The sequence below is a fragment of the Sarcophilus harrisii genome, chromosome 3 (assembly GCF_902635505.1).
Source record: "Sarcophilus harrisii chromosome 3, mSarHar1.11, whole genome shotgun sequence".
NCBI lineage: Eukaryota > Metazoa > Chordata > Mammalia > Dasyuromorphia > Dasyuridae > Sarcophilus > Sarcophilus harrisii.
Genome location: NC_045428.1, coordinates 600,302,425 through 600,326,450, shown reverse-complemented (window position 1 = coordinate 600,326,450; position 24,026 = coordinate 600,302,425). Strand labels below are relative to the sequence as shown.

The window sequence follows — 24,026 nt, the reverse complement described above, 5'->3', positions numbered from 1 at the left end:
AGAGTCACTGAGAGGATAGAAAAAGAAGAAGAGGGCCAAGAACTGAGCCCCGGGGCATACTCATGCAAAGGGCTGCACATGATGGACAAAGCTCATCCTATCTAAGCCTGATAGAAGCTCCTCATACCAAAAAAAGGTGGCTCCAGGGGCTAACAGGAAGCAAGGCTTCTTTTCACACCTGCTTTCCTGAGCAGGAAGCATCTTTTTTTTTTTTTTTTTTTTTTGACATTTGTAAGAATATGTTTAATATATGTACACCCATTATGTTTTCAGGCAAAATGTTTCAAGAAAAATGTAGTACATTTTTTTTTCTCTTATCAAGGCATTATCATTTAAGCATAAATCTGGAGCACCCCAAATGGAATTCAGGGTTTTTTAAATCAAATCTTTTTGTTTTTCAAAACAGTGGGCAATTCTTCAATATTAGCTCTTGTAAAACCCTGTGTTCCAATTTGTTCCCCTTCCCCCATGCCATCCCCTATATGGCAAGTAGTCCAATATATGTTAAATATGATAGAAATATATGTTAAATCCAACGTATGTATACATATTTATGCAACTATCGTGCTGCACAAGAAAAAAGAGAAGCTAAATAAAACGCAAGCAAACAACAACAAAAAAATGAAAATGCCATATTGTGAACCACATTCAGTCTCTCTCTGGGTGTAGTTGGCTTTCTTCATCACTGAACAATTGGAACTGGTTTGAATCAATCATCTCATTGTTGAAGAGAACCATGTCCATCAGACTTGATCATAGTATGATCTTCTTGTTGCCCGTGTATCTCCTGGTTTAAGCAAAAAGCATCTTGAAACTGATTCTGCAGGACCTGTTGAGTCTGATCCATGCTTTCCTAATTAGTGAAATGGGTCCTGAAAGACAACGTGATTAGGAGGGAAGAAGAGCTCCACTGGCAAGATTAAAGATTAGGGATGAAGTCAATGATTTAGTGTTGTGGGAGGCATTCAGAACCATGGAGAGAGACACTGAACTGGAGAGAGAGAGAGAGAGAGAGAGAGACAGATTGTATTGGAAAGGTCCCAAACTTCATTTTATGAAACAGGAAATAGAGCCCTGGAAAATATTGGGCACTTTATATTTACTTCAAAAAGGGAGTCAGTGACAGAGCTGAGATTTTAAACACTAGAGTTTATGGACTTTAAGTCACTCCATGGCAAAGCTATACTAAGGTTTGGGGCTTGTCTTCCACTCAGCTTTCTTTCTGCTCATTTCTTGCTCTCTTCAGCTGGCCCTTGATATGAGTAGAGATGTGTATTTGGGGGAGCCCCTGATGTAAGACAGTTCATATTCTGTCTTCAAGTAGTCCCTAGTTTGGAGGACAAAGCCTCTGCTCTTGAGGACTTTCTCTCATCCCTCCAAATCCAATCTTGGAAGGAAGAAGAGTTTATGAAGTGTCCTAAAAGTTAAACAGAAGATTTTCTATTAGGTCCTGGAGGCAATATGGAACCACTGGCGTTTAATGAGTAAGGGGGTGACATAGCCAGCTTTGAAGAGAGCAGTTTTAGCTGAGTGGTAAGGTCAGAAGCTAGACTACAGATCATTAAGAAGTGACCAGGACAAGACCAGGAGGCATTCATCATAGACAGCTCAGCCTAGAACAGTGGTTCTCAAAGTCTGGTCCAGAGCATCCTGGGAATTTCTGAAATCCTTTCAGAGAGTCTACAAATTCATAATTAGTTTTTATTTTTAATGTGATCAATATCTATAACTATAAACCACATAAACAAAAACTCTTTGGATAGATTCTCAATCATTTTTAATAGGATAAAGATACTGAGAACAAAAGTTTGAGGACCACTGGAGAATATCTGTGAGGGATAGCAGATGATAACCAGGGGAAATGGACGGACCAACTGAGGATTCTTTTGAGGATGAGTAAGACGTGAATATGTTTGAAGATAACAAGGAATGACCCAATAGACAAGGAGATGATGGGGCAATCTGCTGGAGAAGATGGGATGGAATGGAATCACTTGTATAACTAGAGCCTTGTCAGGGAGACTTTGTAATATGACTGTAACTGGGACTGTCATCACAAGCCATTCATATTTCATGACCACCATTCCAAGGGCAGAAAAACAACTAACTTGGGGCCATTAGCTCATGAGACTAAGTCTGTTGTACTCCCTAGTGGTTATATCAGCAACAAATCAGACAATAAAAAAGTATTTATGTTATTTTTTAACTTTTAAATGGGCATTTATAATGAGTCTCAATGACTGTCTTGCTGGCTTCCCCTGATATTTGAATCTTTCAAAGATGAAAAGGTCACCACCTGGACAGTTCCATCTCAAAATTTTCATTCATCTAAGATCAGGAAAGAGTGAACATTAAAGAAATAGAGGCAGCCATGTGCTCACAGCTTACATTTGGGGGGGGGGGAATACATAGGATCCCATCTCTTCATTCACAGGCTTCAAAACTGGAAAGAAGAAGGGAGGGAAAGGGACAAAGTGTAGTCCATTCAGTTCCAGACTATGTGGTCTCTTGGACTGGACCCAGGTTGGAATATCATGCTTTGGGGGCTGATGTCCATAGCCCACTACACCATTATTACCCTAAAGCTAAAGCATCAACTTCTTAGCTATGGTGATGGGGATAGGAGAAAGCAAATTCTTGGAGTATCCCCTTCTATGAGACAGGTGGGGGATAGTATACCTTTCATCTGCACACGGGGATCACAGATCTCTTTTCTACAGAAACAAAAATCTCTGACAGCAAAGGGGAGTTAAAAAAAGATGTATACCCATGCAGAGATAGACAGACTAGATAATGGATCTTTCTGAGAGACAGAAACAGGCAGATGGACAGACAGAGACTGAGACAGGGAGAGAAATGGGGATGGAAATAAAGAGACAGTGAGAGGAAGAGTTAGAAAGAGAAGGAGAGAAGAAGACACAGAGAAGGAAGGACACAGAGAGGTAGACTACTTACCTTCTGCCTATTCTGCATATGTCCTGTTTGTACCTAGTTATTTATGTGAGGTGGGCAGGCACTGTTTTTATTCTTCCTTATGTAAGTGCTTAGCACAATGTTTGGCACGTAGCAAGTTGGTAATAAATGCTTGTTTCCTGACTGGTGGGATATATCAAATCAGATACCTTTTCACAATTGTTCACTATCATAAACAGTTCCAAACAAAATAACTATAATAAACAGGAAAAGCGGTCATAGGTTTACCTGAGGTAAATCATTCACTTTGAACAGGAAAGACACAGGAAAGGGAGGAAAAGGAATAAACATTTATATAGTACCTACGTGTCAGGTGCTGTGCTATTAGTAATATTATCTCATTTGATCCTCATGACAACTCTTAGAGATAGGTACTGTTATTATCCCCATTTTACAGCTGAGGAAACTGAGACAAACAGAAGTTAAGTGACTTGCCCAGGGTCACACAGCTAGTGTGCTTCCGAGTCTCAATTTCAGCTGAGGTCTTCCTGACTCTCAGACCAGTGCTCTATCCATTGCACCTCTGGTGATTACCAATCCTGTAGGAGAGACTCAATTAATCAACAAATATTTACTATATTAAGTGTTAAAGACACAAAAACAACAACAAACAACCCCAAAACCATAAAAACAATCCCTATCCTTAAGGAACTTATAATCAGGGAGAAAATAATACACTATTTATGTTTTGTACAAGGAAAGGGAAATTCACTGTTCATGGCTAAGCTAATAAAAGTAACAGTACCACATATATTGATTTATAAATCTATTTTCATGCCAATCAAACCATTAAAAAGTTACCTTCTGGAATGAATGGACAAATGAAAAATCATTTGTTAAGTATTTGGTGTGTGTAAAGCACAATGCTACAGGCTGTGGAGACAAATACAAAAGTAAAACAGCCTTACAATTATTTGGCAAGTTGGTAGTTTGTAGAAACATATCAAAAAACTTCCCCAGAATGCTTTGGAGATTGCTTAAAGCTAGACCAGAGCCAACGTAGGATGAGTGAGAAATCTTGGGTAATGATGGGGCTTATTTAGGCTGTCTGTGAGCTCCCTGACTTGTACCTACTCTCTGCCTGCCCTCTCCTCCCCTAGTTCTTTGCCACAACAAAATGTACTGTTATTTTTTATAATGGCTCATATGGGCTCTCACATGCTGTCTTTCATCTCCCTGGAGGTGTATGACAAGCATTGAAATTGATGGGTCAAAAGGCATGGACATCTCAGTCGCTTTTAAAGAGTAATTCCAGATTGCTATCCAGTTCCTCTAACTGCCTGTCTTTGTGAAGCCACTCTGACACTATTTATATATTTTATCATCTTTGTTAGGCATGAAACAAAATATCAGAGTTTTTTTGCCTCTCTTATTTGCCTCTCTTTTATTATTAGAGATTTGGAGCAATCTTTTCTAAGGCTACCTATAGATTGCAATTCATTTGTTGAGGTAAACTTTTGCTCATATCCTTTAACCAATTATATGGGTTAATTCACACACATATATTCATATACTTATGTGTGTATATATGTACACACATACATGTATAGCAGACTCTTACCAGAAATAGATCTGATTCAGATTTGTTCTCAATTGACAAAAGTTTTAATTTTGTTCATGCAAAAGTTTTACAATTTATTTTTGTGTTGTTACTTGTTTTGTAAAGGATTCTTTTTGTTGTGATAGTTATGAAAGCCTTGACCAAGAGCTTGGAAATATCATGAGAGAGATCTAGGATTACTTTTTAGTCATGAGCCCAAAGGAGTGGGAGGATCAATGTTTTCTATAGTAACAGGGAAAGTTAGAGGGGAGAAGATCTAGGGGAAAGATAAGAAATTCAGTTTTGGACACATTGAGTTTAAAGTTGTTCAGCAGAAAGAGTCCAGTTCCTGTAGTCAAGAAGACTGGAGTTCAAATGTGGCCTCAGACACTTATGGAAAAATGTTTACCTCTTTACCTTAGTTTCCTCATCTGTAACAGGATATCATAATAGTATCTATATCCCACAGTTGTTTTTGAGGATCAGATATTTGTTAACAAAAAATTGCTTAGTGCGGTGCCTGACACACAGCACTATATAACGGTTAATTCTTGTTATTATTGCTGACCATCCAGTTTGAGATGCCCGCAAGGTAAGTTGGAGATGTGAGACTGGACTTTAGCAGGGAGGTTAGAATATTTCAGAATCAGCACAGAGAGGATAATTATGTCCATGGGAGCTTCGGGAGTTCAGAGGGAGAAGAGGGTCCAGGACAGAGCCCTGCGGGACAGCGGCACTTAGAAGGGGCGATCTGCATGAGGATCCTAAAGGAAACACAGGAGGAGTGGTCCTTCAGGGAGGAGGGGATCCAGGAGAGAGATCTGTTGAAAACTTAGAATGAAAAGCATTTCAAGGAGGAGAGAGTGACAGTATCAAGGATTGCAGAGAAGTTAAAAAGAACCAATGAGAAGAGTCCTTTGGATTTGACAACTGAGAGATCATTGGTCATCTAGGAGAGAGCAGTTCCGGGGGACACATTTTAGTACCTAAAAAGAGAGTAAGCGAATAATTAGCTCCTGATTCTAGAAGGTTTCCTCAAGCGCTGGAGATAGTGGAAGATGGTTAAGGTTTATTTCTGAGGATGAGGAAGACAGGAACATGTTTAGAGGTAGTACACAAGGAGCCAACAGACAGCGATAGGACCTTTTAAAATTAAATTCAAATATCTATTTGGAACATATTTGAAAAACATGGTGTATTTTGTTGGCCTAATTTATTTTTCAATAGTATTTTATTCCCCCCAGTTACATGTCAAGTAAATTTTATCATTTATTTCTTTGCCCTAAATTTTGCCCAAGTGCTTTCCAGTTTCCCCAAGATTTCTGTAACACGGGGAGTTTTTCCCTTTAAACCAGGGGTGCTTAACTTCTTTGATATGGACTCCTTTACCAGCCTGGTGGAACCTTTGAACCCCTTCTCGGGAAAATGCTTTTAAAAAATAATTGAAAGAAGTGCTACGTTTTATTTAGCGGCAAATGAAAATAAACATGTCCATCTCCCTCCATCAGCCCTACAACTTCCCAGACTGTGAAATCTACCCATATGCCCCCGGCTAAGTGTTCCCGCTTCAGGTTCTCGAAGTCTATCATTCTCGCCAGCAGAAGGCAAGCTTCAGGAGGGAAGCTATGAACAGATTTTGTATTTACGCTCCGGGGATGGCAGAGCCGGAGCCTTGGGGACCACCCGCACTGATGCGAATGCGCCTGCGCACTGGTGCAGCTCCGCGCTCAGCACCCCCGCGGGGCCCAGTCAAGGCTCGCATGCGCATCGCGATGCCGCCGTCGCGCTGCAGTCCCAGTCACGTGGTGCTGTTGGGGAGAACCGGGAAAAGGGAAGTGTGGGCTGTTTCGGGCGGGGGGGGGGGGGGGGGGGGGCTGGGGGGGGCCGTCAGGCGGGGGTGAAGGGCAGAAAAGGGGGGTGAGGAGCGAGCTGGCGGCCGCGGCCCCGGTGAGTCCCTTACTCGGAGCCTTGGCCTTTCGGCCACCCCCTCACACGGAAGGGAGGGCTTCTTCCGGGCCGCGGCTCCGCCTGGAGTGGGCGAGAGACCCTCTTCTCTCTGGGGGAAGCGGGGAAGCGGGAGGAAGAGCATTATCGCGGAGTCGCGGGGGTGGGGTGGGGCGGCGGAACCCAACCAATGAACAAGCAGGAGGAGGTGGGTGCGCCCTTTGGCTGAGGGAGGGAAGGGAGTGAGCGCATCCATTGGCTGAGGGAGGGAAGGGGTGGGCGTGCCTATTGGCTGAGCGGAGGGAAGGGGTGGGCGTGCCTATTGGCTGAGCGGAGGGAAGGGGTGGGCGTGCCTATTGGCTGAGCGGAGGGAAGGGGTGGGCGTGCCTATTGGCTGAGGGGAGGGAATCACGATGGGTGAGGGGCTAGAAATCGTTGTGCAGCTCAGTGCGCCTGCGTGGGCATGGAGGGGCGGGGTATGTCCATATTTAGAAATTGGTGGGCGGGGGTCACTGTCTGAAGTGGGGTTGGGGAGATAACCTTGTGAGTGCTGGGGTGGCGGAAAGGCGGGGAACAGACTTGCAGAGGGAAAGCTCGTGGGGTGCTTTAAAGGTTGTCAGGCGGGCTAAGGGTCTCCTTGGCGGGAGGGCGGGCGTGTGCATCCATTTCACAGCAGAGAACGAAGCCCCCGGAAATGAAACGAGTTACTTGGTCCCAGAGTCAGGATTCGAACCCGGTTTCCTGGGATCCCGCTCCAGAGCAGGTGGGGGTGGGAAGTGGGGTCACTAGGTCACACCCCCCAGTGGGTGATAAGCATTGATTAAGTGCCTACAGTTCTGACAGGTGCAGAAGGCAGCCTCTGCCCTCAAGGGGCCTACAATAGAATCTGAACCCAGAGGTTCTCCACCTTTCCAGGTTCTCCCAGGTCCATCTTCCCCTCCAGTCATCAAAGCATTGCTTAAGTGCCTCCTGTGTGCCCAAATGATGCGGTTTGAATGCTCTCATTTCCTGGTGGTCAAGAGGTTAGTGGCAATAAGAGCTCTTAAAGATGCCCTTAATCGGCCTAGGTTTAAAGTGCAAGAACTCACTCATTCCCGAATCATTAGTTGCAAAATGAAAGTTTATTGTTGGATAGAAACCAGTTTTAAGGGACTGACTTCTGGAGTGGCAGAGATCTATGGGAAATGGAGTTTTGGCGCTGAGAATGCTGGGCGGGCAGGGACCAGCAAAGTGCACGGGCCATCTGCGAACAGTGAGTGCAGATGCTGCCCCCTTAAAGGAGTCTTGGGGCTTCAGGAGCCGGGGTTCCCAGGCTTAGATGCTTATCGGTTTCCAGCCCGGATCTCCTATTGGAACGAACACTTCAAAGGGGGGCTTTTTGACCAGGATTTCTAATTGAATCAAAGGCCCTGGCATCCAGGAAAGACAACTTCTCTGGGGGGGAGCGGGGGGGGGGGTGGGGGGTGGGATATGCCTTCCCCGGGAGGGGCTGAGACTCAGAGATCACAGATCAAAAGGAAATACAATTTCTTAAAGGGAACACAAAGGAAACAGTTCCCTCCCGCTTCACAGGCAGCCCTCCCCGCACCTGGGGCCTGGCACACAGCAGGCGCTTAATGAGTGTTTTTTGCCAGAAGAATTTACTGCCAGGGCGGAGCTGACGTTGAGGTGGGGTTCTCCTCAGGGAGGGCGTTTGACCAAGTGGCTGCAGAGCAGTGGCCACGCCCAGAACTGGGAGGGACACGCCCACCAGACTGGGCAGGCACGCCCACTGTCCGGGACCGACTGCCAGGAGCGGGGCACGCCCACGGCCGAGATGCGCTGCCTGGGAGCGCTGCGGTGAGGAGCCCCCGTGTGTGGCCCAGTTTCCTAGGGGCCCTCCTGGCCAGCAGTCGGAGGCCTAGGTCAGGTCCGTGGGGTCCAGCCCCGTCCTGCTCCTGGCGTTCTCCCGGGGTGTGGGGCAGCAAGCACCCAATCCCTGCCTGGGCCCCTTCTGCCCGCCCCGCCCCCCCTCGGCCGTGGGGCGGGCCTATGAAGGCGGCCTCCCGCTGTGACCGGGCCGGGCTCCCCCGGGGGAGGGCTGCTGCCCACCTGAGCCTCTCCCGGCCGTGCCCTGGCAGCCGCGTGGCAGAGGGCTAGCCCAGGCCCAGGCCAACCAGGGGCCTCAAACCCTGGGGATCTCCCCTCAGACCTCATGGAACACGCAGGAGCACAGTGTTCCAGCGGCATCTCCAGCTGGGCCCCGGCCCCAGTTCCCCCCTCCCCCCATTTTCCTAGGCTCAATGCCTGGCCCTGGATCAGGCTGATGGGGGAGGGTCTAAGCTCTGACCTTGCACAGGCCCATTTGGGCTTGCAGTACGGGAGGGGTCCCCTGCTCTGCGTGTCCCCCGAGGGGTGGTGGCTTGGGGCAGAGCCTTCCCGCTCTGACACCAGCGGGGGGGGGGCTGCGCCTCAGTTTGCCCATCTGTTGGGTGGGGCTCCTGACACCTGCAGTAGCTCCCCCCCCTCCCTCCAGCCCTTCTGACAGCTGCAGGTGACATCAGTCCTCCAGGGCCAGGGCCCACTGATGGAGGAGATGTAGTCTGAAGGAGAGGAAGCTGGGAGAAGTCCCCCCAGGGCCCTCCTGCTGCTTTGGAGTCTGTCCCACACATGTGGGAGAGGGGCGTGTTCCAGCTGGTGGAAGCCAGCCCAGAGCAGGGTGGAGACCGGCAGGGCTGCCAGGAGGGCCCACCCCCCTGAGGGCGCGGGGCCCAGCAGCCTCGGGGTGAGCAGGTGTAGACCGGGGCTATCTCAGAGCAGCTTGGGCTGTCCTGCTGCTGTGGGGGAGTTCTTGTTCCGGTCTGGGTCAGAGTAGGGGCCTTGCCCGCTGGGAGGCTGGTGGTCCAAGGGGGAGTGAGGGAGAAGCCGCTGGGTGTGGGGGCCCCACCGAGTCTCTGAAGGAGCTGGAGCTGACTCACAAGCACCACACATCCAGGCCCGCTCCAAGCCCAGGCCTGGGCCAGAGTCCAAGCCAGAGACCCAACAAGTCTGCCTGAGGAGCCTGCCTCCTCTTGGGAGAGTCCGCCATGGCCACGGATGTGGGAGCAGGCTGGAGCTGAGGCCACAAGCGAGAGCTCGGGGGGTTCCAGAGGCCATTTAGTCCAAGCCCCTCTTTTTAGAGGTGAAGAAATAGGCCTGAAACAGTGAGGGGACATGCCCACATATCCAATGCCCCAAGTCCATCCGCGTGCACTTTGCCCGGGCCTTGGGCAGCTACTCCTCCTGCACTGCTGGAGGAGTCCCAGGGGCCTTCAGCTGAGGCTGGGGCGGGAGCAGGGGCGGCCAGGTACAGGGGCCGGGTTGGCTCAGGATGGGCTGTGAGCAGGGAGACCCTGTTCAGGTCACACCTCCCTTGGTGGGGGCCCGGACACTAGGGCTGGCCATCCAAGGGGAGCATGATGTGCCTGCTGAGAGGAGGAAACTGGGATAGTGGTGGGGGGACTTCATTGGCATTGGGGGATGTGGGGGTCAGAATCAGATCTCAGCAGGAAGGGATCCCACCGGGCCCTGGGGCTGAACCTTCCCCAACCTGGCTCACCCACTCACCGATAGAGCTGAAAGGGACAGAGGCACCAGCTCCCCAGCACATGGCCTTTCAGCCTCTGGTCAGAGGCCCCCAGAGGTGGGGTCCCATGTCAAAGAAACAGTGATGGGTAAAGGGCTTCCCCTCCACCTCTTGGTGGGGCCATGCTGCTACTCTTGAGCCTCAGTTTCCTCATGAGGAGAATGGGGATAATAACTTAAAGCCCACCTTGTCTGGGACACCTGTGACATTGTCCGGAAAGACAAGCCTTCCAGGAGGAAGAGTTCTGCTCCTGTTGCCTGGGCCCCAGATAGATTGAGGTCAGACCTTTGGGGGGAGCCGGGAAACAGGGTCTGAAGGAGGAGCATCCGCTGGGGTTCTGCAGCACTAGGACTTGAAGGGTCTGGGGGTAGGCAGGGGCATGGGTGTCCAGATAAGGGAGGGGCAGCTTTTTTGGGGGGCCTATCAGAAGGAATCAGAGTGACCACAGATCACTGAAGGGAGCCAGTGGCTCCCCCCTGGGGGGGGGGCTGCAAGGGTGAGGGATCCTGCCCTCCTCTGAGGGTCACTGTGAGGGGGTGTGCATCTAGGCTTCCTGGAGCAGCACCCGCTTTCCCCAGGGGTCCCTGAGCCCTTCTCGCTGCCGGCTACAGGGAGGGACATAGACTGAGGCTTCCAGGGGCTCCCCCAGTCTTCTCTGAGGTGCAGCATTTGTCTCCCAATGGGGGATGGCTCCCCACGGGGCATCATGCACCTTCCTGGCCAAGCCCTCCTTTTCCTTCTCCAGGCAGCCTTCCAGGGTTTGCTTCTGGGCTCAGAGTGTATTCAGAGCTCTCTTCTCTCTTGCAGACATGGAGGAGCACTCTACAGGCCGGGGTGGGCAGCCCAGGGGAGGGGCCAGGGCCCTACCCCCTTGCCAGGCATTTCCTCGGAGGCATCATCTCGTGAGGGAAGCGGGTCCCCTGTACCCCAGTCCTGGCCAGAAGAAGGGCCCTGGAGCACTGGAGGCCTTGAAGGTCAAGGTAGGTGACAGATAGCTCTGTTTTGGCCAGGTCCTGGGGGAGTGAAGGGGGGAAGGAGTCCAGAGAGGGAGATATGGACAAAGCAAAGCCTGGAGAGGAGGGGCCACGGATCTAGTGGGAAGGGGCCAGGATTAGAACTCAGAGCTTGGCTTCTAGGGATCCAGCCAAGCCCAGCACACATTATGCAAGTGGGTGTGTATGGTGTAAAGTGGGCACAGAGATAGATGGAAAGGCGATCCTGCCGCTGGGAGCTCGTATGATCATCACCATCCTCAGTACATAGTGCCCGCTGTGTGCCAGCTCAGGGCCTCCATCCCCCGGAGCTGCGGGAGGCAGATTTTGTCTCCATTTCACAGATGCAGAGACTTGCCCGGGCTCACAGGGCAGGGAGGCCAGATGGGCCATCAGGACTGGGGGCAGCTGCTTTGATGGCGGCAGGGCAGGTGGACGGACTCTGCCCAGGAAAGCTAGCTGCCACGGTTATCGTACGGTCCTTGCTACAATCGATTGCCATAAAAAATAATAAAATTTTATTTAAAAATAGAAAAGTCATTGTCAGCTTGGGGGCTGTACAAGACCTGGGAGACGTTGCTTGCCAAGCTTGGATTAGAGTTGGTGGAGGCCGTTTGCAGAGGCGATGGCCTGGAAAGAACTGAGGGCTTGTGGGATGGGAGGCCAGAGAACGGAATTAGGAGCTGTAAGGCAAAGGCAAGATGGATCCCAGCATGCTCTGATCCCATAAAGGGATTTCAGCATCTATGAATGTGGGAATGGAGCACTGTGATGTGGAGCTCAGGTGATGGCAGGACCCGACTGTGTGTGGCGGAGGGGAGGGGAGGAGCGGGCCCAGGAGTAGCTCAGGTGAGGACCTGACAGGTTGGGACTTTCTAATGAGGAGAGCCGGGAAGGGGAGACTGAGCCGCACACAACTCCTCCGAGGGCCAGTTGGTGAAAACATGGATTGAGGAACCTCAGAGTAGGAAAGGTTACTGAGTGATAGGGGTCTGGAGGTGGGAATGGGCACCAGCAGCCTTTGGGCTCCCCCAAACACGACCAGTCATGCTTATTGGCCAGAAACACGAGCTCAGGAGGCAGATGCTGGGAGTAATCCCAAGGGATTTGGTCAGGAATGATCGCAGATAGGAGCAAGAAGCACCGGATTCTGGTGTAGAGAATGGGCACCGTTTTGTGTGCGTGGTTTTCTGTCTGTCCGGAGAAAGGAAACTCCAAGGAAGAAGAAACAGCTGCAGAGCGTATGGGAGGATGATAACTTCTTCTTAAGGGCTGCTTAATACAGGCTTTATTTCTGTTTTCTCTCTCAAGCAGAGTGATCTTTACACTGGAGCCTTTGATTTGACTAGTGTGTATATTCTCCCCATCTTCTTCATTTCCTCCTTTTGTTTCCTTCTATTCTGTAATTGAGTCCCACAAAAATCATTGATTGACTTGTAGACAAGTGCTCAGTCCTAGAAGTTTTGGGTGTGTTTCTTCATCAGCCCCTCTGTTTGGCTTCTGCTTTCATCCCAGTCTCCCTGTTATTTTAGGAGGAAATTTATCAGTGAGCTCTGTAATGTTATTTTGTCGTTGCTAACTTCACAGGAATATTTCTCGTTTTAGTTTTTTTCCTTTTTAAAAAAATTTCGAGGGCATTTATTTTATTGCTTGTTGCCTTCTTTGTGCCTTGCCGAATCGGTTACTTTTTTATTTTCTTTTGGTCAAGGGTGTTTGCAAAGCAAATAATTTGTTCAGGGCTGGTATGTTTTATATACTTCTTTTTTAAAAAAATAGAATATCCACCTTTTTCATTAATGGTTAGGCTCAGGTTTGTAGATTATATTACAGAATGCTTTTACTCTCTAGACACATTATTCCATTATCTCTTGCAGCTTCTGGTGAATGCAGAATAGTTTTGTGTTTCTTGAATTGTCTTTCTTTTATATATGAACGTTTTTTCCTCTGGTTGATGGCAAAATTTGTGGTTTGCCATTGGAATTGTTAAGTTTAATCACTATTTGTCTTCCCTAGAGGTGACTGTATTCTTTTAATCTGCAGTTTCTTTTCTGTATTCAAAGGATCTGAGTATTTTCTAATTTTTTTTGCTGCATTGTGTTAACTTGTACATATGGAGATCATATTTTCTTATGTTACTGCTTTTAGCTTGTCTTCTTCCAGATTGTCTTTCTCTTCTTACCAATCAGTTGTTCTCTCTTTTTTTTCCTTTAAAATTAGCCACAAAGGAGTTAACATTTTTTCAATTTTATCTTTTGTTTTTGCTTTGCAGGCCAGAAATTCTGCTTTCACAACCCTGTTTTCTCTTTTTAATCCCTGCTGGCACACCCCGCTGTGGTTCCTAGCCCTCTAGGGAATCTCAAGAAGCTCTCCAATCATTACATCTTTCTTTATTTTCTTTTGTCCACATTTATTGAGAGCTATCTGGACTCTTTCAGCTGATTTGGAACCTATGTTACCTTCTGTTATTAATATCTTCTCTCATGGTTTATTTTATTTTTTTGTCACTTTTAATTTTATTGATTTTTTCTACATTACATACATTTACAGGTTACTCCCACTTGTGAGATGTCTTTCATAACAAAACAAAACAAGTGAAAAAACCACAGTGAATTCATCTGGAAGTGAATGCAACAATTTGCATCTGTAGCATCCTCCCACCTCTATTAAAAAAAAAGTTAACAGAAATGTATTTTTCTGTCACTCCCTCTTTCCCTTCTCATTGAATTAAAAAAAGAAAAAATAGAATAAATATGCAGTTTATACTAAACAAATTCTCCCAGTAATGTAACAAAAATATATGTTTTATTTTGTTGAGTTGGAAAGGGGGACCCCAAAAGTTTGAGATTACATACTGGTGTCGGAAATGTCTCATAAGATTTTGCAGGCTTGAACCCATCTCCTTAGTTAGCCAAGGGGCAAAGTTTATTGTAATAGTAACACCATTACAAAGTGGACTGGAATTCTAAGAGAAACAGAAGCAAGGAGATAGATTTATCTGGCTTTCAATCATCGATATGCTAATTCTGTGGCTCATAGGTAGGAAGAAGGAGTGGGTTCCAGAATTTGGTTCTTGCTGACAAGATTACCTGTCAGCAAGGAATTGAGGAGTGGTCTCCAGAATTTGGTTATCACTGACCAACAGATTATCGATCTGACGATCAGCAATGAATTGAGGAGAGGTCTTTTCACTATTGTCTCAGGAGTTTGATCTGTGGGACTATCCTGAGACCAGAAGCTATCTGACCTCATGGGGAGTGGCCAGAATCAGAAGATTGGCTGTGGGAGTTTCCTGAGGTAGACTCCAAAGCCAGAAGATCTAGAGTCACTGATTTATTGCCAGAACAGAACCACCCCCCCTCCAAAAAAAAAATCAGGAACCACAAAATCATGTTACATCAATTCCATACCCTAAATCCATCATCTCCCTGACATGGATGACATGTTTCATCACCATTTCTCTGTTATATTGAATGGTATTAGAGCTCTTGAAGCTTTTTTTGTTTTTTGCTGAGACAATTGGGGTTCAGTGACTTGCCCAGCGTCACACAGCCAGGAGTGTTAAGTGTCTGAGGTCAGATTTGAACTCAGGTCTTGGTGACTTCAGGGCTTGTGCTCCATCCACTGCACCACCTAGCTGCCCAGTTTGTTTTTTTTAAATCATGTTGTCAGTACATGAATTATTCTCCTGGTTCTCCTCATTTCATTGTTTTTTAGTTTAAAAAGTGCTCAGAATTGTTGTTTTGAAATGTTGATATTAGGGTCCCAATGGCCTGATTTTGCACCCTCCTCTGCATCAGTTCATACAGGTGTTTGTCTACCTTCTGCTTCCTCATTTCTTGGGCACATTCATGCTCTGCAGCTTATTTAGCCGTTCCCCGGTTGATGAGCATCCCCTGGATTTCCAGTTTTTAGCTCTCAGAAATTGCTGCTCTGGATAGTTTTGGTCCAAGTGGGACTTCTTTGATCTTAGCAGGGGCATAGCTGGGTCAAAGGTAAATTTTGGTGTGTCCTTCCATGTTGTGTCCTAGAATGGCCAGGCCCATTCACAGCTCTACCCACAGTGCATCGGGGTTCCTGTTTTCTTGTAGTACCCCACCCCCCCAGCATTTCCCATTTGCCTTTTTGATCATTTTTGCCCCTAGGGTGGGTCTGAGAGCACACTCGCCTTTTTCTGTATTCCCCAGCATTTAGGCTGGTGCCTGGTATACAGCAGGCACCTAATAAGTGCATGTTGGTGGAGTTGGCTTTGTCCTATTGGACGACTTGGTGGAAGCAGCTTCTGTGCAGCTCAGAGAAAGCATCCCAGCAGCCATGTCCTAGCAACCACGTCCTAGCAACTGCGTCCTAGCAACCACGTCCCAGCAGCCGCATCCCACAAGCCATATTCAAGCCTTCAGACCAGAGGCCTCTAGAGTCAAAAGAGTCTCAGATGGCATCTTGGCAGTTCCCCCATTTTAGAGATCAGGAAACCGAGGCCCTTTGAAGGGAACACTCTTGTCCAAGGTCACACGTAGTGACTGGGCTGGGACCCTGGCCTTCTCTGAACACCAAAAGTAGCCCACGGGCTGTGGTCCAGATGGGCTGCCCTTCAGAGCTGAAGGAAAGACTGAGGGCTGCCCGGGGCCTCTGAGAGGTCAGGGGTGAGTGTCACCTCAGTTCCTGTGGAGACCCCCTGAAGATGATTGAAGGGGAGAGGGAGCCTTGTGTCAGGAGGAGCCGGGTTCAAGTCTGCCTTTCCCAGCCTGTCTGCATGATCCTGGGCCAGTGCCCCGGGCAGTGTCCTCAGAATCCTTCCTGCCACACTCTGTGCTGATACTCTGGCAGGCCAGGTTTTCAAAAAGAAGTGGTGAGGGTGGTTGGAGAGGATCCGTGAGGGATAGCCATGACCCTGAGGGGGAGGGGCTTCCTCCGGGTCAAGTGAGGCTGCACTCATCTCATTCCAGGCTTGGGGAGGGGAGGGAACAGGATCCAGCAATCTGGGGAAGGGAAGAGAACAGCATGGATTAAGTGCCTACTGTGTGCCTTTAAGGGGAATGCTGGAATGTAGTTTGATCAGGATTGAAGATCTGACCCATAATAGGCCATATCACAGCAGCTGAACTTAATAGAGAAATATGAAGTCATATTCTTTTATTCAAAAACTCAGCTTTCCAGCTACATAATGGGGAGCCGTGATGGAGAGCTGCTGCCCTGGAATGACCCAGCAGACTGCAAATTCAGTGTGTCAATCAACAAACATCAATTAAGTCTTTCTATGTCGGGCACTGTGCCAAGTGATGGGGATACCTGGTCAAAGAACATGGAGCTGATGGTCTGACGGACAATAGGGGCAGCTCCTGTGGGCTTGGTCAGGCCTCAGGTCAAAGGGTGATAGACTAGGCCCACTGCCCTGGGGACCCAGTCCTTGTGCTCCCTTCCTTCTTCCCTCCTCCACCTCTGTCTTAACAGAGTCACAATTAGAGAGAATGAGAGCTGAGGGGAAGCCCTCTGAAGCCATCTCCGTGGAACCCAAGACCCCCCAGGGAGAAGTATTTTTCACAGCCCATGGACACCCCCCAATGTCAGGATTCTGGCTCAAATCATCAGCTAATGTTTCCTTCTCTGACTCTGGCTCCCTCCTGCACCCCTTGTTGCCACTTGTGCCAGAAGTGTAGAAGGGGTCTTAGTGGGTTAAATCAACAAACATTTATTAAGCACCTCCTGTGTTCCAGCCATTGCATTGCATTAAGATCTGGGGATACAAAGAAAGGCAGAAACATGTCCTCTCCACAAGTAACTGATAGTCTTTTTATTTTCCCTAATAATATTTTATTTTCCCTAATAATATTTTATTTTTTCTCATCACATGAAAAGACAGTTTTCAACATTAAGATTTGAGTTCCAATTTTTTTTCTCCCTCCCCAAGACAGCAAGAGCTCTGATATAGGACCTACATGGGCAATCATATTAAACCTATTTCTAGATTAATCACGTTGTGAAAGAAGAATCAGAACAAAAGAAAAAAAACATAACAAAAAAATAAAAAGAAGTGAAAATGTTATGCTCCGATCTGCATTCAGATTCTATAGTCCTTCCTCTGCATGTGAGTAGCATTTTTCATCATGAATCTTTTGGAATTGTCTTGGCTCATTGTATTGCTGAGAAAAGCTAAGCCTGTTGATCATTGCACGATGTTGCTACTGTGTGTAATGTTCTCCTTATTAACTACTCATTTCACTCTGAATCAGTTCATTTAAGTCTTTACAGGTTTTTCTAAAATCTGTCTGCTCACTTCTTGTAACACAATAGTATTCTGTAATGGTCTCTTCTCTAAAATATAAAATTCTCTGGGAGCAGGTTTCTTGCGGGGCTTCTGGGAGCAGCCTTAGTTTCAGTTCTGAGTAATCATCACCTCAAATGCAGCCAGGAGTTAAAGTCCAGATCCTTTGTTTTTTCCTTCAAAATAGCCCAGTTAGCTTTCTTAGAAGCCTTTTTCTCTCCTTGGTTCCGAGAGCTCTTGCTGCTAATCCTTTTGTCTTCCAGCTTCAGCCTCCAGCTTTCTCTGAATCCAAAGCCTCCAGCCATCAGAAAGATGGAAAATGGAATGAATTGACTCCGATTGCCAGAGAGTGGGCTTGTGGGTTTCTGACTTGTGAATCTCTTAAAGTCTCTAGTGGGCTAAATGGGCTCCTCCTTATATATGCTCTCTTAAAGGTGTGAACTCTAATGTGTGAACTCTCTTAAAGGTGTGAACTCTAAAGGTGTGAACTAAGTACATACGCATTGTCTCTATCAATTCCAGTGACTTAGCACCTTGTTTCAAGTTCTGGCCCATAACAGTATTCCATTATATTCATATACTACAATTTATCCAGCCATTCCCAATTGATGGGCATGCCCCCAATTTCCAGTTCTTTACTACCACAAGTAAAGCTGCTATACATCTTTTTGTATACATGGGTCCTTTCCCCTTTTTAATGATCTCTTTGGGATACAGATCTAGCAATGGTATTACTGGGTCAAAGGGTAATCACAGTCTGATAGCCCTGTGGGCATAGGTACAAGTTGTTCTCCAGAATGACTGGATCATTTCACAACTCCACCAACAATGTATTAATCCTCTCCAATGTTTATCATTATTTGTTCCTGTCATATTAGCCAATTTGATTAGAGAAATGCAGATTAAAACAATTCTCTTGACACAACCTCTAATCAATAGTGATTTGGAATATTTAATTATTTCAAATAGTTTTTAGTTGATTCTCTATATTATAATGGAAGAGAAACAAGAAAACAAATATATGCAAACAAGATCTATAGAAGATTAATAAGAAATAGTTAATAGAAGGAAAGCACAGAAATGAAAATTGATAAAGAAGGTGAGAAGTGGGGCAGCTAGGTGCATAATAGATAGAGTACCAGCTCTGAAGTCAGGAGGACCTGAGTTCAAATTTGGCTTCAGACACATAACACGTCCTGGCTGTGTGACCCTGGGCAAGTCACTTAACCCCAACTGCCTTAGCAAAAAAAAAAAAAAAAAAAAAAAAAGAAGGTGAGAAGCTGGGACAACAGGGTCCAGGAGAGCCAGAAGGCAGAGATGATGAGGGAGATCATTCTAATTGTGTGACACAGAGAACATGTTCAGAGCCAGGAGCAGCTGGGAGGCTGGTGTCAAGGACTGCACAGAAGGGATTGGAGAGGTAGGAGAGACTAAGTGAGAAAGGGCTTTGAATGTCAAACGATATTCTGGAGTTGATGTTGGTGGGTAGCGACATGGTCAGATGTGCACTTTAGAGAAGTCCCATTGCTGGCTAAGCAGATGGTCTAACATGGAGAGGGAAACGAGATGGGCAAATCCCCCCCTCCCAACTACTGCAAGAGTCTGGCTGGGGGCCTACAAGAGCATGGGGGGCAGTGCCAGAGAGAAGGGAGTTTATGTGAGAGGTTCTGCAGAACTGAACTCCACAGGTCTTGGACCAGCTTGGATATGGGGGTAAGAGAAAGTGAGGAGTCCCAGACGACTCCCAGATTGTGCCCCTGGGGGCCTGGAGGAGGGTCAGGGTCCTTGGCTTTCCCAGAGACTTGAAGGGGACTGACTCTCCCTGGCCAGTTTCTGAGGTCACCTAAGTCGCCATTTCTTCCTTTCCTAGGAGCCTAAAGTGTCCCCCAGAGAAGAGGAGGAGCCACTGGGGGCAGGGGAGGAGCTGGAGAAGGAAGCCAAGCACAAGCAGCCCCCCTCAGACTCCCTTCCGGGTCTGGTCCATTTCATTAGCAATGATGGAGTCCATTCCACAGCCCGCTTAGTTCGAGGCACAATGGTGGCGGCAGCGGCCAGGATGGGGGTGGAGGCTTCTGGGGAGGCCGTGGCGAAGAATGAGGAGGAGCCAGAAGGGGAGGAAGAATCAGGGGGTACCGGCTCAGGGCAGGGCCTCATGGAGGACAAGCGGTTTCTGTGTGTGGCCTGTGGCAAACACTTCAAGCGGGCCTGGGAGCTGTTCAGCCACGAGGTGGTCCACAACTCGGCCAGGCCCTTCCACTGCGAGCTCTGTGATGCGGCCTTCAAGAGACACTCTGACTTCAAGAGCCACGCACTGGTGCACAGCGAGGAGCGGCCCCACACCTGTGAGGCCTGTGGCAAGGGCTTCAAGAGGGCCAGCAACCTGCAGGTGAGCCAGGGAAGAGAGCTGCGGGGGAGAGGGAGAAGGTGGGGGGGGAGGGGAAGAGAGAGAAGCTGGGGAGGAGAGGGAGAAGGTGAGGGGGAGAAGGAGAAGGTGCAGGGGAGAGGGAGAAGGTGGGGGATTCTGGGGAAAAACAGGGAGAAAGCAATGGGGAAGGCGGGACAAAAGGAAGAGGAGAGGATAGATGTAGGGGGAAGAAGGAAAGGAGGAGGGCCGTCATCCCTCAGGTTCTGGTCTCCTTTGCCTCTTTGCCCAAACTTGACGCTGTGATTGACATTTATGCTCAGCCCTCTTTCCCCAAAAACCCCTGGCCCCTCATCTTCTCAAAAGCCCCGACCTGGGTCACCTCCACCATCTGTCTCCTCTGGCGAGATGCTGAACTATTGGGTGAAGTCGGACAACTGGGCAGAGCCCAGATGGATGTCGGCGCCCTCACTGAGCTGTTCCTGCTTGTCCCCTGATCTTCCCCGTTCTCTGTTACAGTCCCAGAATGATGAGGCCCTTCCAGCCAAAAGCAGCAGGGACCCCCCCTGCCTCCCCTTTCCAGGAGCTTGCTTCTTTCCTCATTCTCCCTCCTCTCTTTCATCCATATGAAAGTTCTTTTGCTCACAAACATGCCCATTTTTCTCCCAACTTTACAAAACCTTCACTTCATCGGGACGCCCCCTGGAGCCCTCATCATGTATTTCTGCAGTCCTTCATGCTGCTGGGTTCAGCTCACCCATTGGTGTTCTGCACCCCTAAAATGGAACCCGCTGTTTGTGCTTTGGGGCTTTCTCCTCCTGCAGCTCACCCTCTTGCTGCCCCCCCTTCCCGCTCCTAGCTCCCCCCTCCTTGGCTTCTTCCTTTTATTCCCACATCCAGAAAAGTCTCTTTTTGATTCTTCCCATGTGGAAGCCAAATCCACCTTTCCTTTCATTTCAGATGCTGAGTGAAACCTCCCGGTCCTCTTCATATATTGCTCCTCAAGGGTTAAATTCATTCTCTAGGAAATGTCACAGCAGCCATTTTTCTCCTCTCTTTAGCCAGCACACACACTGTTTTTTGTTTTTTTTCCCCAGAATTCACGGTGAGGGGCTAATTCCTCATCCGCTCTTTACCAAAGTACCCTTCCCAGTAACAAGGTTCAGACGCCCCCCCCCAAGAACAGTTACCTTTGTTTTTCTTTGTCCTCCCTACACTTTATCACGTGAAGCTCCCAACTCCAATATAAAAGCGCACCCCCACTCTCCCCATCTCTTAGGGAGAGGCACCTCTTAGCAAGTTATGTTCAGTGCTAACACCCAGAGTCCAAGTTCCCTCGTCGGACCCAAAGATCCCGTAGCCTCAGTGTCCCCAGGCTCAGGGGGAGCCTAGTGGAGCAGGGACTACAAAGGTTATTTCATTTGCTTGTGCTTTGTTTGCCCTTCCTTCTCCAAGAGGGCCATGACGTCAGGCAGGCGAGGCCATGACGTGAGAGTGAATTGGATTTGACCGGGGGGAGGGGATTTGCAGGTCCCCTGCCCCCTTTCCCTTCCAGAGCCCCCTGGGTACGTGGGCCCGAGCTGACGTAGCCTCGGAGGCAGAGGGAGGCCTGGGCTCGGTTAAGCTCAGGTCTTCCACGAGTGTTTGACCGAGGCCACACCCCTTCAGTGGCCGAGGGTAGGTGGCCACTGAGGCAAAGGCTCTCCCAGGAGCGGTAGAGTTACAGCCCTTTTATCTTTGAGCCCCCCACTTCAACTAAGGGCTTGGCGCGGTATTCACTTAATAAATGCTTACTGATACAATTGAACTGGGTCGACTTAAACTGAGAAGGCCGGGGACAGAACAGAGACAGAGCAGCAGGTGGAGAAGGATGGGGAGTGGGGGGCAGAAGAGGCGCGGCGGAGTAGGCAGGAGGGGAGGGGCTGCGGCGGGGCGGGGAGGCGGGACGGGGAGAGGGGTGGGTCGGCGTGGGTCGGCGGGAGGTGGGAAGGGCGGGGCGGAGCAGGTAGGAGGGAAGGGGCGGGACGGGGAGGTAGGAGGGGCGGGGCGGAGCAGGTGGGGGGGCAAGCAGGAGTGGCGGGGTGGAGCAGGCAGGAGGAGCGGGCTGGGGGCGGGGCGGGAGAGGGAAGAGGGGGTGGGGGGGTTAGAAGGGGCGGGGTAGGCAGGAAGGACTGGGGCGGGACGGGGAGGGAGGAGGGGTGTGTCAGGGGAGGCAGGAGGGGCGGGACGGGGCGGTGCAGGCAGGCGAGAAGGAGGGAGCCGAGGGCTGCCTTGGCGGGGCTGGGTGAGCCCCCCCCCCCCCCGGAGGGTAGGTAGGCCCAGGCCGGGCACACGGTCAGCTCCGGCCTCCCCTTCCCGCAGGAGCACCGCCGCATCCACAGCGGGGAGCGGCCCTTCCCCTGCCCGTCCTGCCCGAAGCGCTTCAAGTCTCCGTACGAGCTGCAGCGGCACTCGGCGCAGCACGCCTCGGCGCGGCCCTTCGCCTGCCCGGACTGCGGCAAGGCCTTCGCGGCGGGGCCCGCGCTGCTGCTGCACCGGCGCCAGCACTGCCAGGACAAGCCCCACGCGTGCGGCGCGTGCGGCAAGCGCTTCACCTACGGCCACAGCCTGCGGGTGCACGAGCGCGTGCACACCGGAGCCCGGCCCTTCGCCTGCCCGCTGTGCGCCAAGGCCTTCAAGCAGTCCAACGCCCTGACCTCGCACCGCCGCGTGCACTCGGGCGAGCGCCCGTACGCGTGCGCCACGTGCGGCAAGGCCTTCAAGCAGTCCTCCTACCTGGCGGTGCACCAGCGCTCGCACACCGGCGAGCGGCCCTACGCGTGCGCCACGTGCGGCAAGGCCTTCGCCCGGCCCTCGCTGCTGGGGCAGCACCGCCGGGTGCACAGCCCCGCCCGGCCCTTCCCCTGCCGCCACTGCCCCAAGCTCTTCAAGGACGTGGCCTACCGCGCCGTGCACGAGAGGGGGCACGCCGGGGACGCGCCCCGCAGACGCCGCGTCCGCGCCGAGGGCTTCGGCCTCCCCAGCAGCCCGCTGCAGCTCGGCAGGGCCCCCGGCGATGGCTGAGGCCCCGGGGAGGGAGTCCGGGAGCGGGTGGGCGGCGGCCCACGGGCGTGGTCTCGGCCCCTACCCGGGGGCGGGACGGACCGGCCCCAGAGGGCTGCCTGCCTTGGGGGGCCTGCAGAGGTGGGCAGGTGGGGTGACGCTTTGGGAACGTGACCATAGGCCCGAACAGCAGCTGGAGCCTTGCCTCAGCCCGGGCCCTTCTGGGAAATGGGGACGGGCACAAGTCGGGTCCCCAAGCTTGCTTTATGCAGAACCCAGGGTGCCCTTCCAGAGCTGTCACGTGTCCTTTTGGAGTCTCAGGGGTGAAATGAGTGGCAGGGGTGCCCAGGAGGCTGGGACCTTGCTCCGGGCCGGCTTTCACCGAGCACAGTGGGAGCCCCAGCGGGTCCTGAGTGCCGAGATGGGAACTTTGGAAATGGAATCCCGGAGCCCGTAGGGTGGAGGGAAGGGACTAGGCAGGAGGCAGGGTGGGCTCCAGGGGCCACATTTCAAGAGAGGGTCTAGGATCCTGTGGGTGACATTAGTCCTTCCTTTCTTTTCTGTTTCCACCACCCCTGCGTCCCCTGGGCAGTACAGGCTGGGTCACTGAATGGCCTTCCTGTTCCTCGGGAGCCCAGCTTCCGGCGTAGTTTGCTGCCCCTTCCTTGAATGCTGCTGGGCCTTTTGGGAAGCAAACAATATTCCCTCCAGCTTCTAGGGTGTCAGAGGTGGAGGAGTGGGGGGATGCCAGCTTGGCCCACTGGCTAACCTGGCCAACTTCCCGAGACTTCTGTGCTTGGGGGAGGGGCCCAATGAAGACCTCCTGTCCCCTGCTGGGGGTCCGGTCAGAGTGTAGAGGGGGGTCAGTTGTTTAAGAGGGGAGAGGTGGACAGGAGCCTTTCAGGTGTGGGAGAGGCTGGTGCCTCCGGCATAGGCAGGGAAGGCCCTCTCCCTGCCAGGGTCCTTTGGTCCCACTTCCTTTGTCTCATTAAAGTGTTTGAAGGACTGTTCTGTGTTCTGTTTGGCCCCAAGGGGCAGGCTGAGAACTGGGGGGAGGGGCAGCAAATGGGAAAGTTGAGACTTTAGAGCTGTGTCTGTGTCTGTGTGTGTGAGTGTGAGTGTGTCAGTGTGTGTGTTTGTGAGAGTGTGTGAGTGTGAGTCTGTGAGAGTGTATGAATGTGAATGAGTGAGTGTGTGTGTCAGTGTGTGTGAGTGTGTCATGAATGGGAGTGTGTGTGTGTGTGTGTGTGTGAGTGTGTGTGTGGCCCCGACCCTTCCTGCTCCTCCACTGGAAGCCATCACTCACTCTG

At 50.3% G+C, this 24,026-nt stretch overlaps 1 protein-coding gene across 3 annotated transcripts; it reads left to right on the top strand.

Annotated features, from left to right (window-relative positions):
- Positions 1–6,404: 6,404 nt before the first annotated feature.
- Positions 6,405–23,828, top strand: LOC116422913 (zinc finger protein 664-like). Of its 3 annotated transcripts, none has more exons than XM_031963382.1 (4): positions 6,405–6,460; positions 10,869–11,041; positions 19,183–19,698; positions 22,036–23,828. In XM_031963382.1, exons 2-4 carry the CDS (start codon positions 10,871–10,873, stop codon positions 22,735–22,737), a joined length of 1,389 nt encoding a protein of 462 aa, XP_031819242.1. In that variant the 5' UTR covers positions 6,405–6,460; positions 10,869–10,870; the 3' UTR covers positions 22,738–23,828. The 3 variants fall into 3 exon arrangements, with proteins under 3 accessions (XP_031819242.1, XP_031819240.1, XP_031819241.1); XM_031963380.1 differs by lacking the exon at positions 6,405–6,460 and adding an exon at positions 6,484–7,479; XM_031963381.1 differs by lacking the exon at positions 6,405–6,460 and adding an exon at positions 7,953–8,296.
- The last annotated feature ends 198 nt before the right edge of the window (positions 23,829–24,026 follow it).

Excerpts from the sequence above, each read along its gene's own strand:
- LOC116422913 (XM_031963382.1), top strand. The coding sequence starts at position 10,871 with ATGGAGGAGCACTCTACAGGCCGGGGTGGGCAGCCCAGGGGAGGGGCC. Across the intron at positions 11,042-19,182 it reads TGGAGGCCTTGAAGGTCAAG|GAGCCTAAAGTGTCCCCCAG; the intron begins GTAGGTGACAGA and ends TTCCTTTCCTAG. Across the intron at positions 19,699-22,035 it reads AGAGGGCCAGCAACCTGCAG|GAGCACCGCCGCATCCACAG; the intron begins GTGAGCCAGGGA and ends CCCTTCCCGCAG.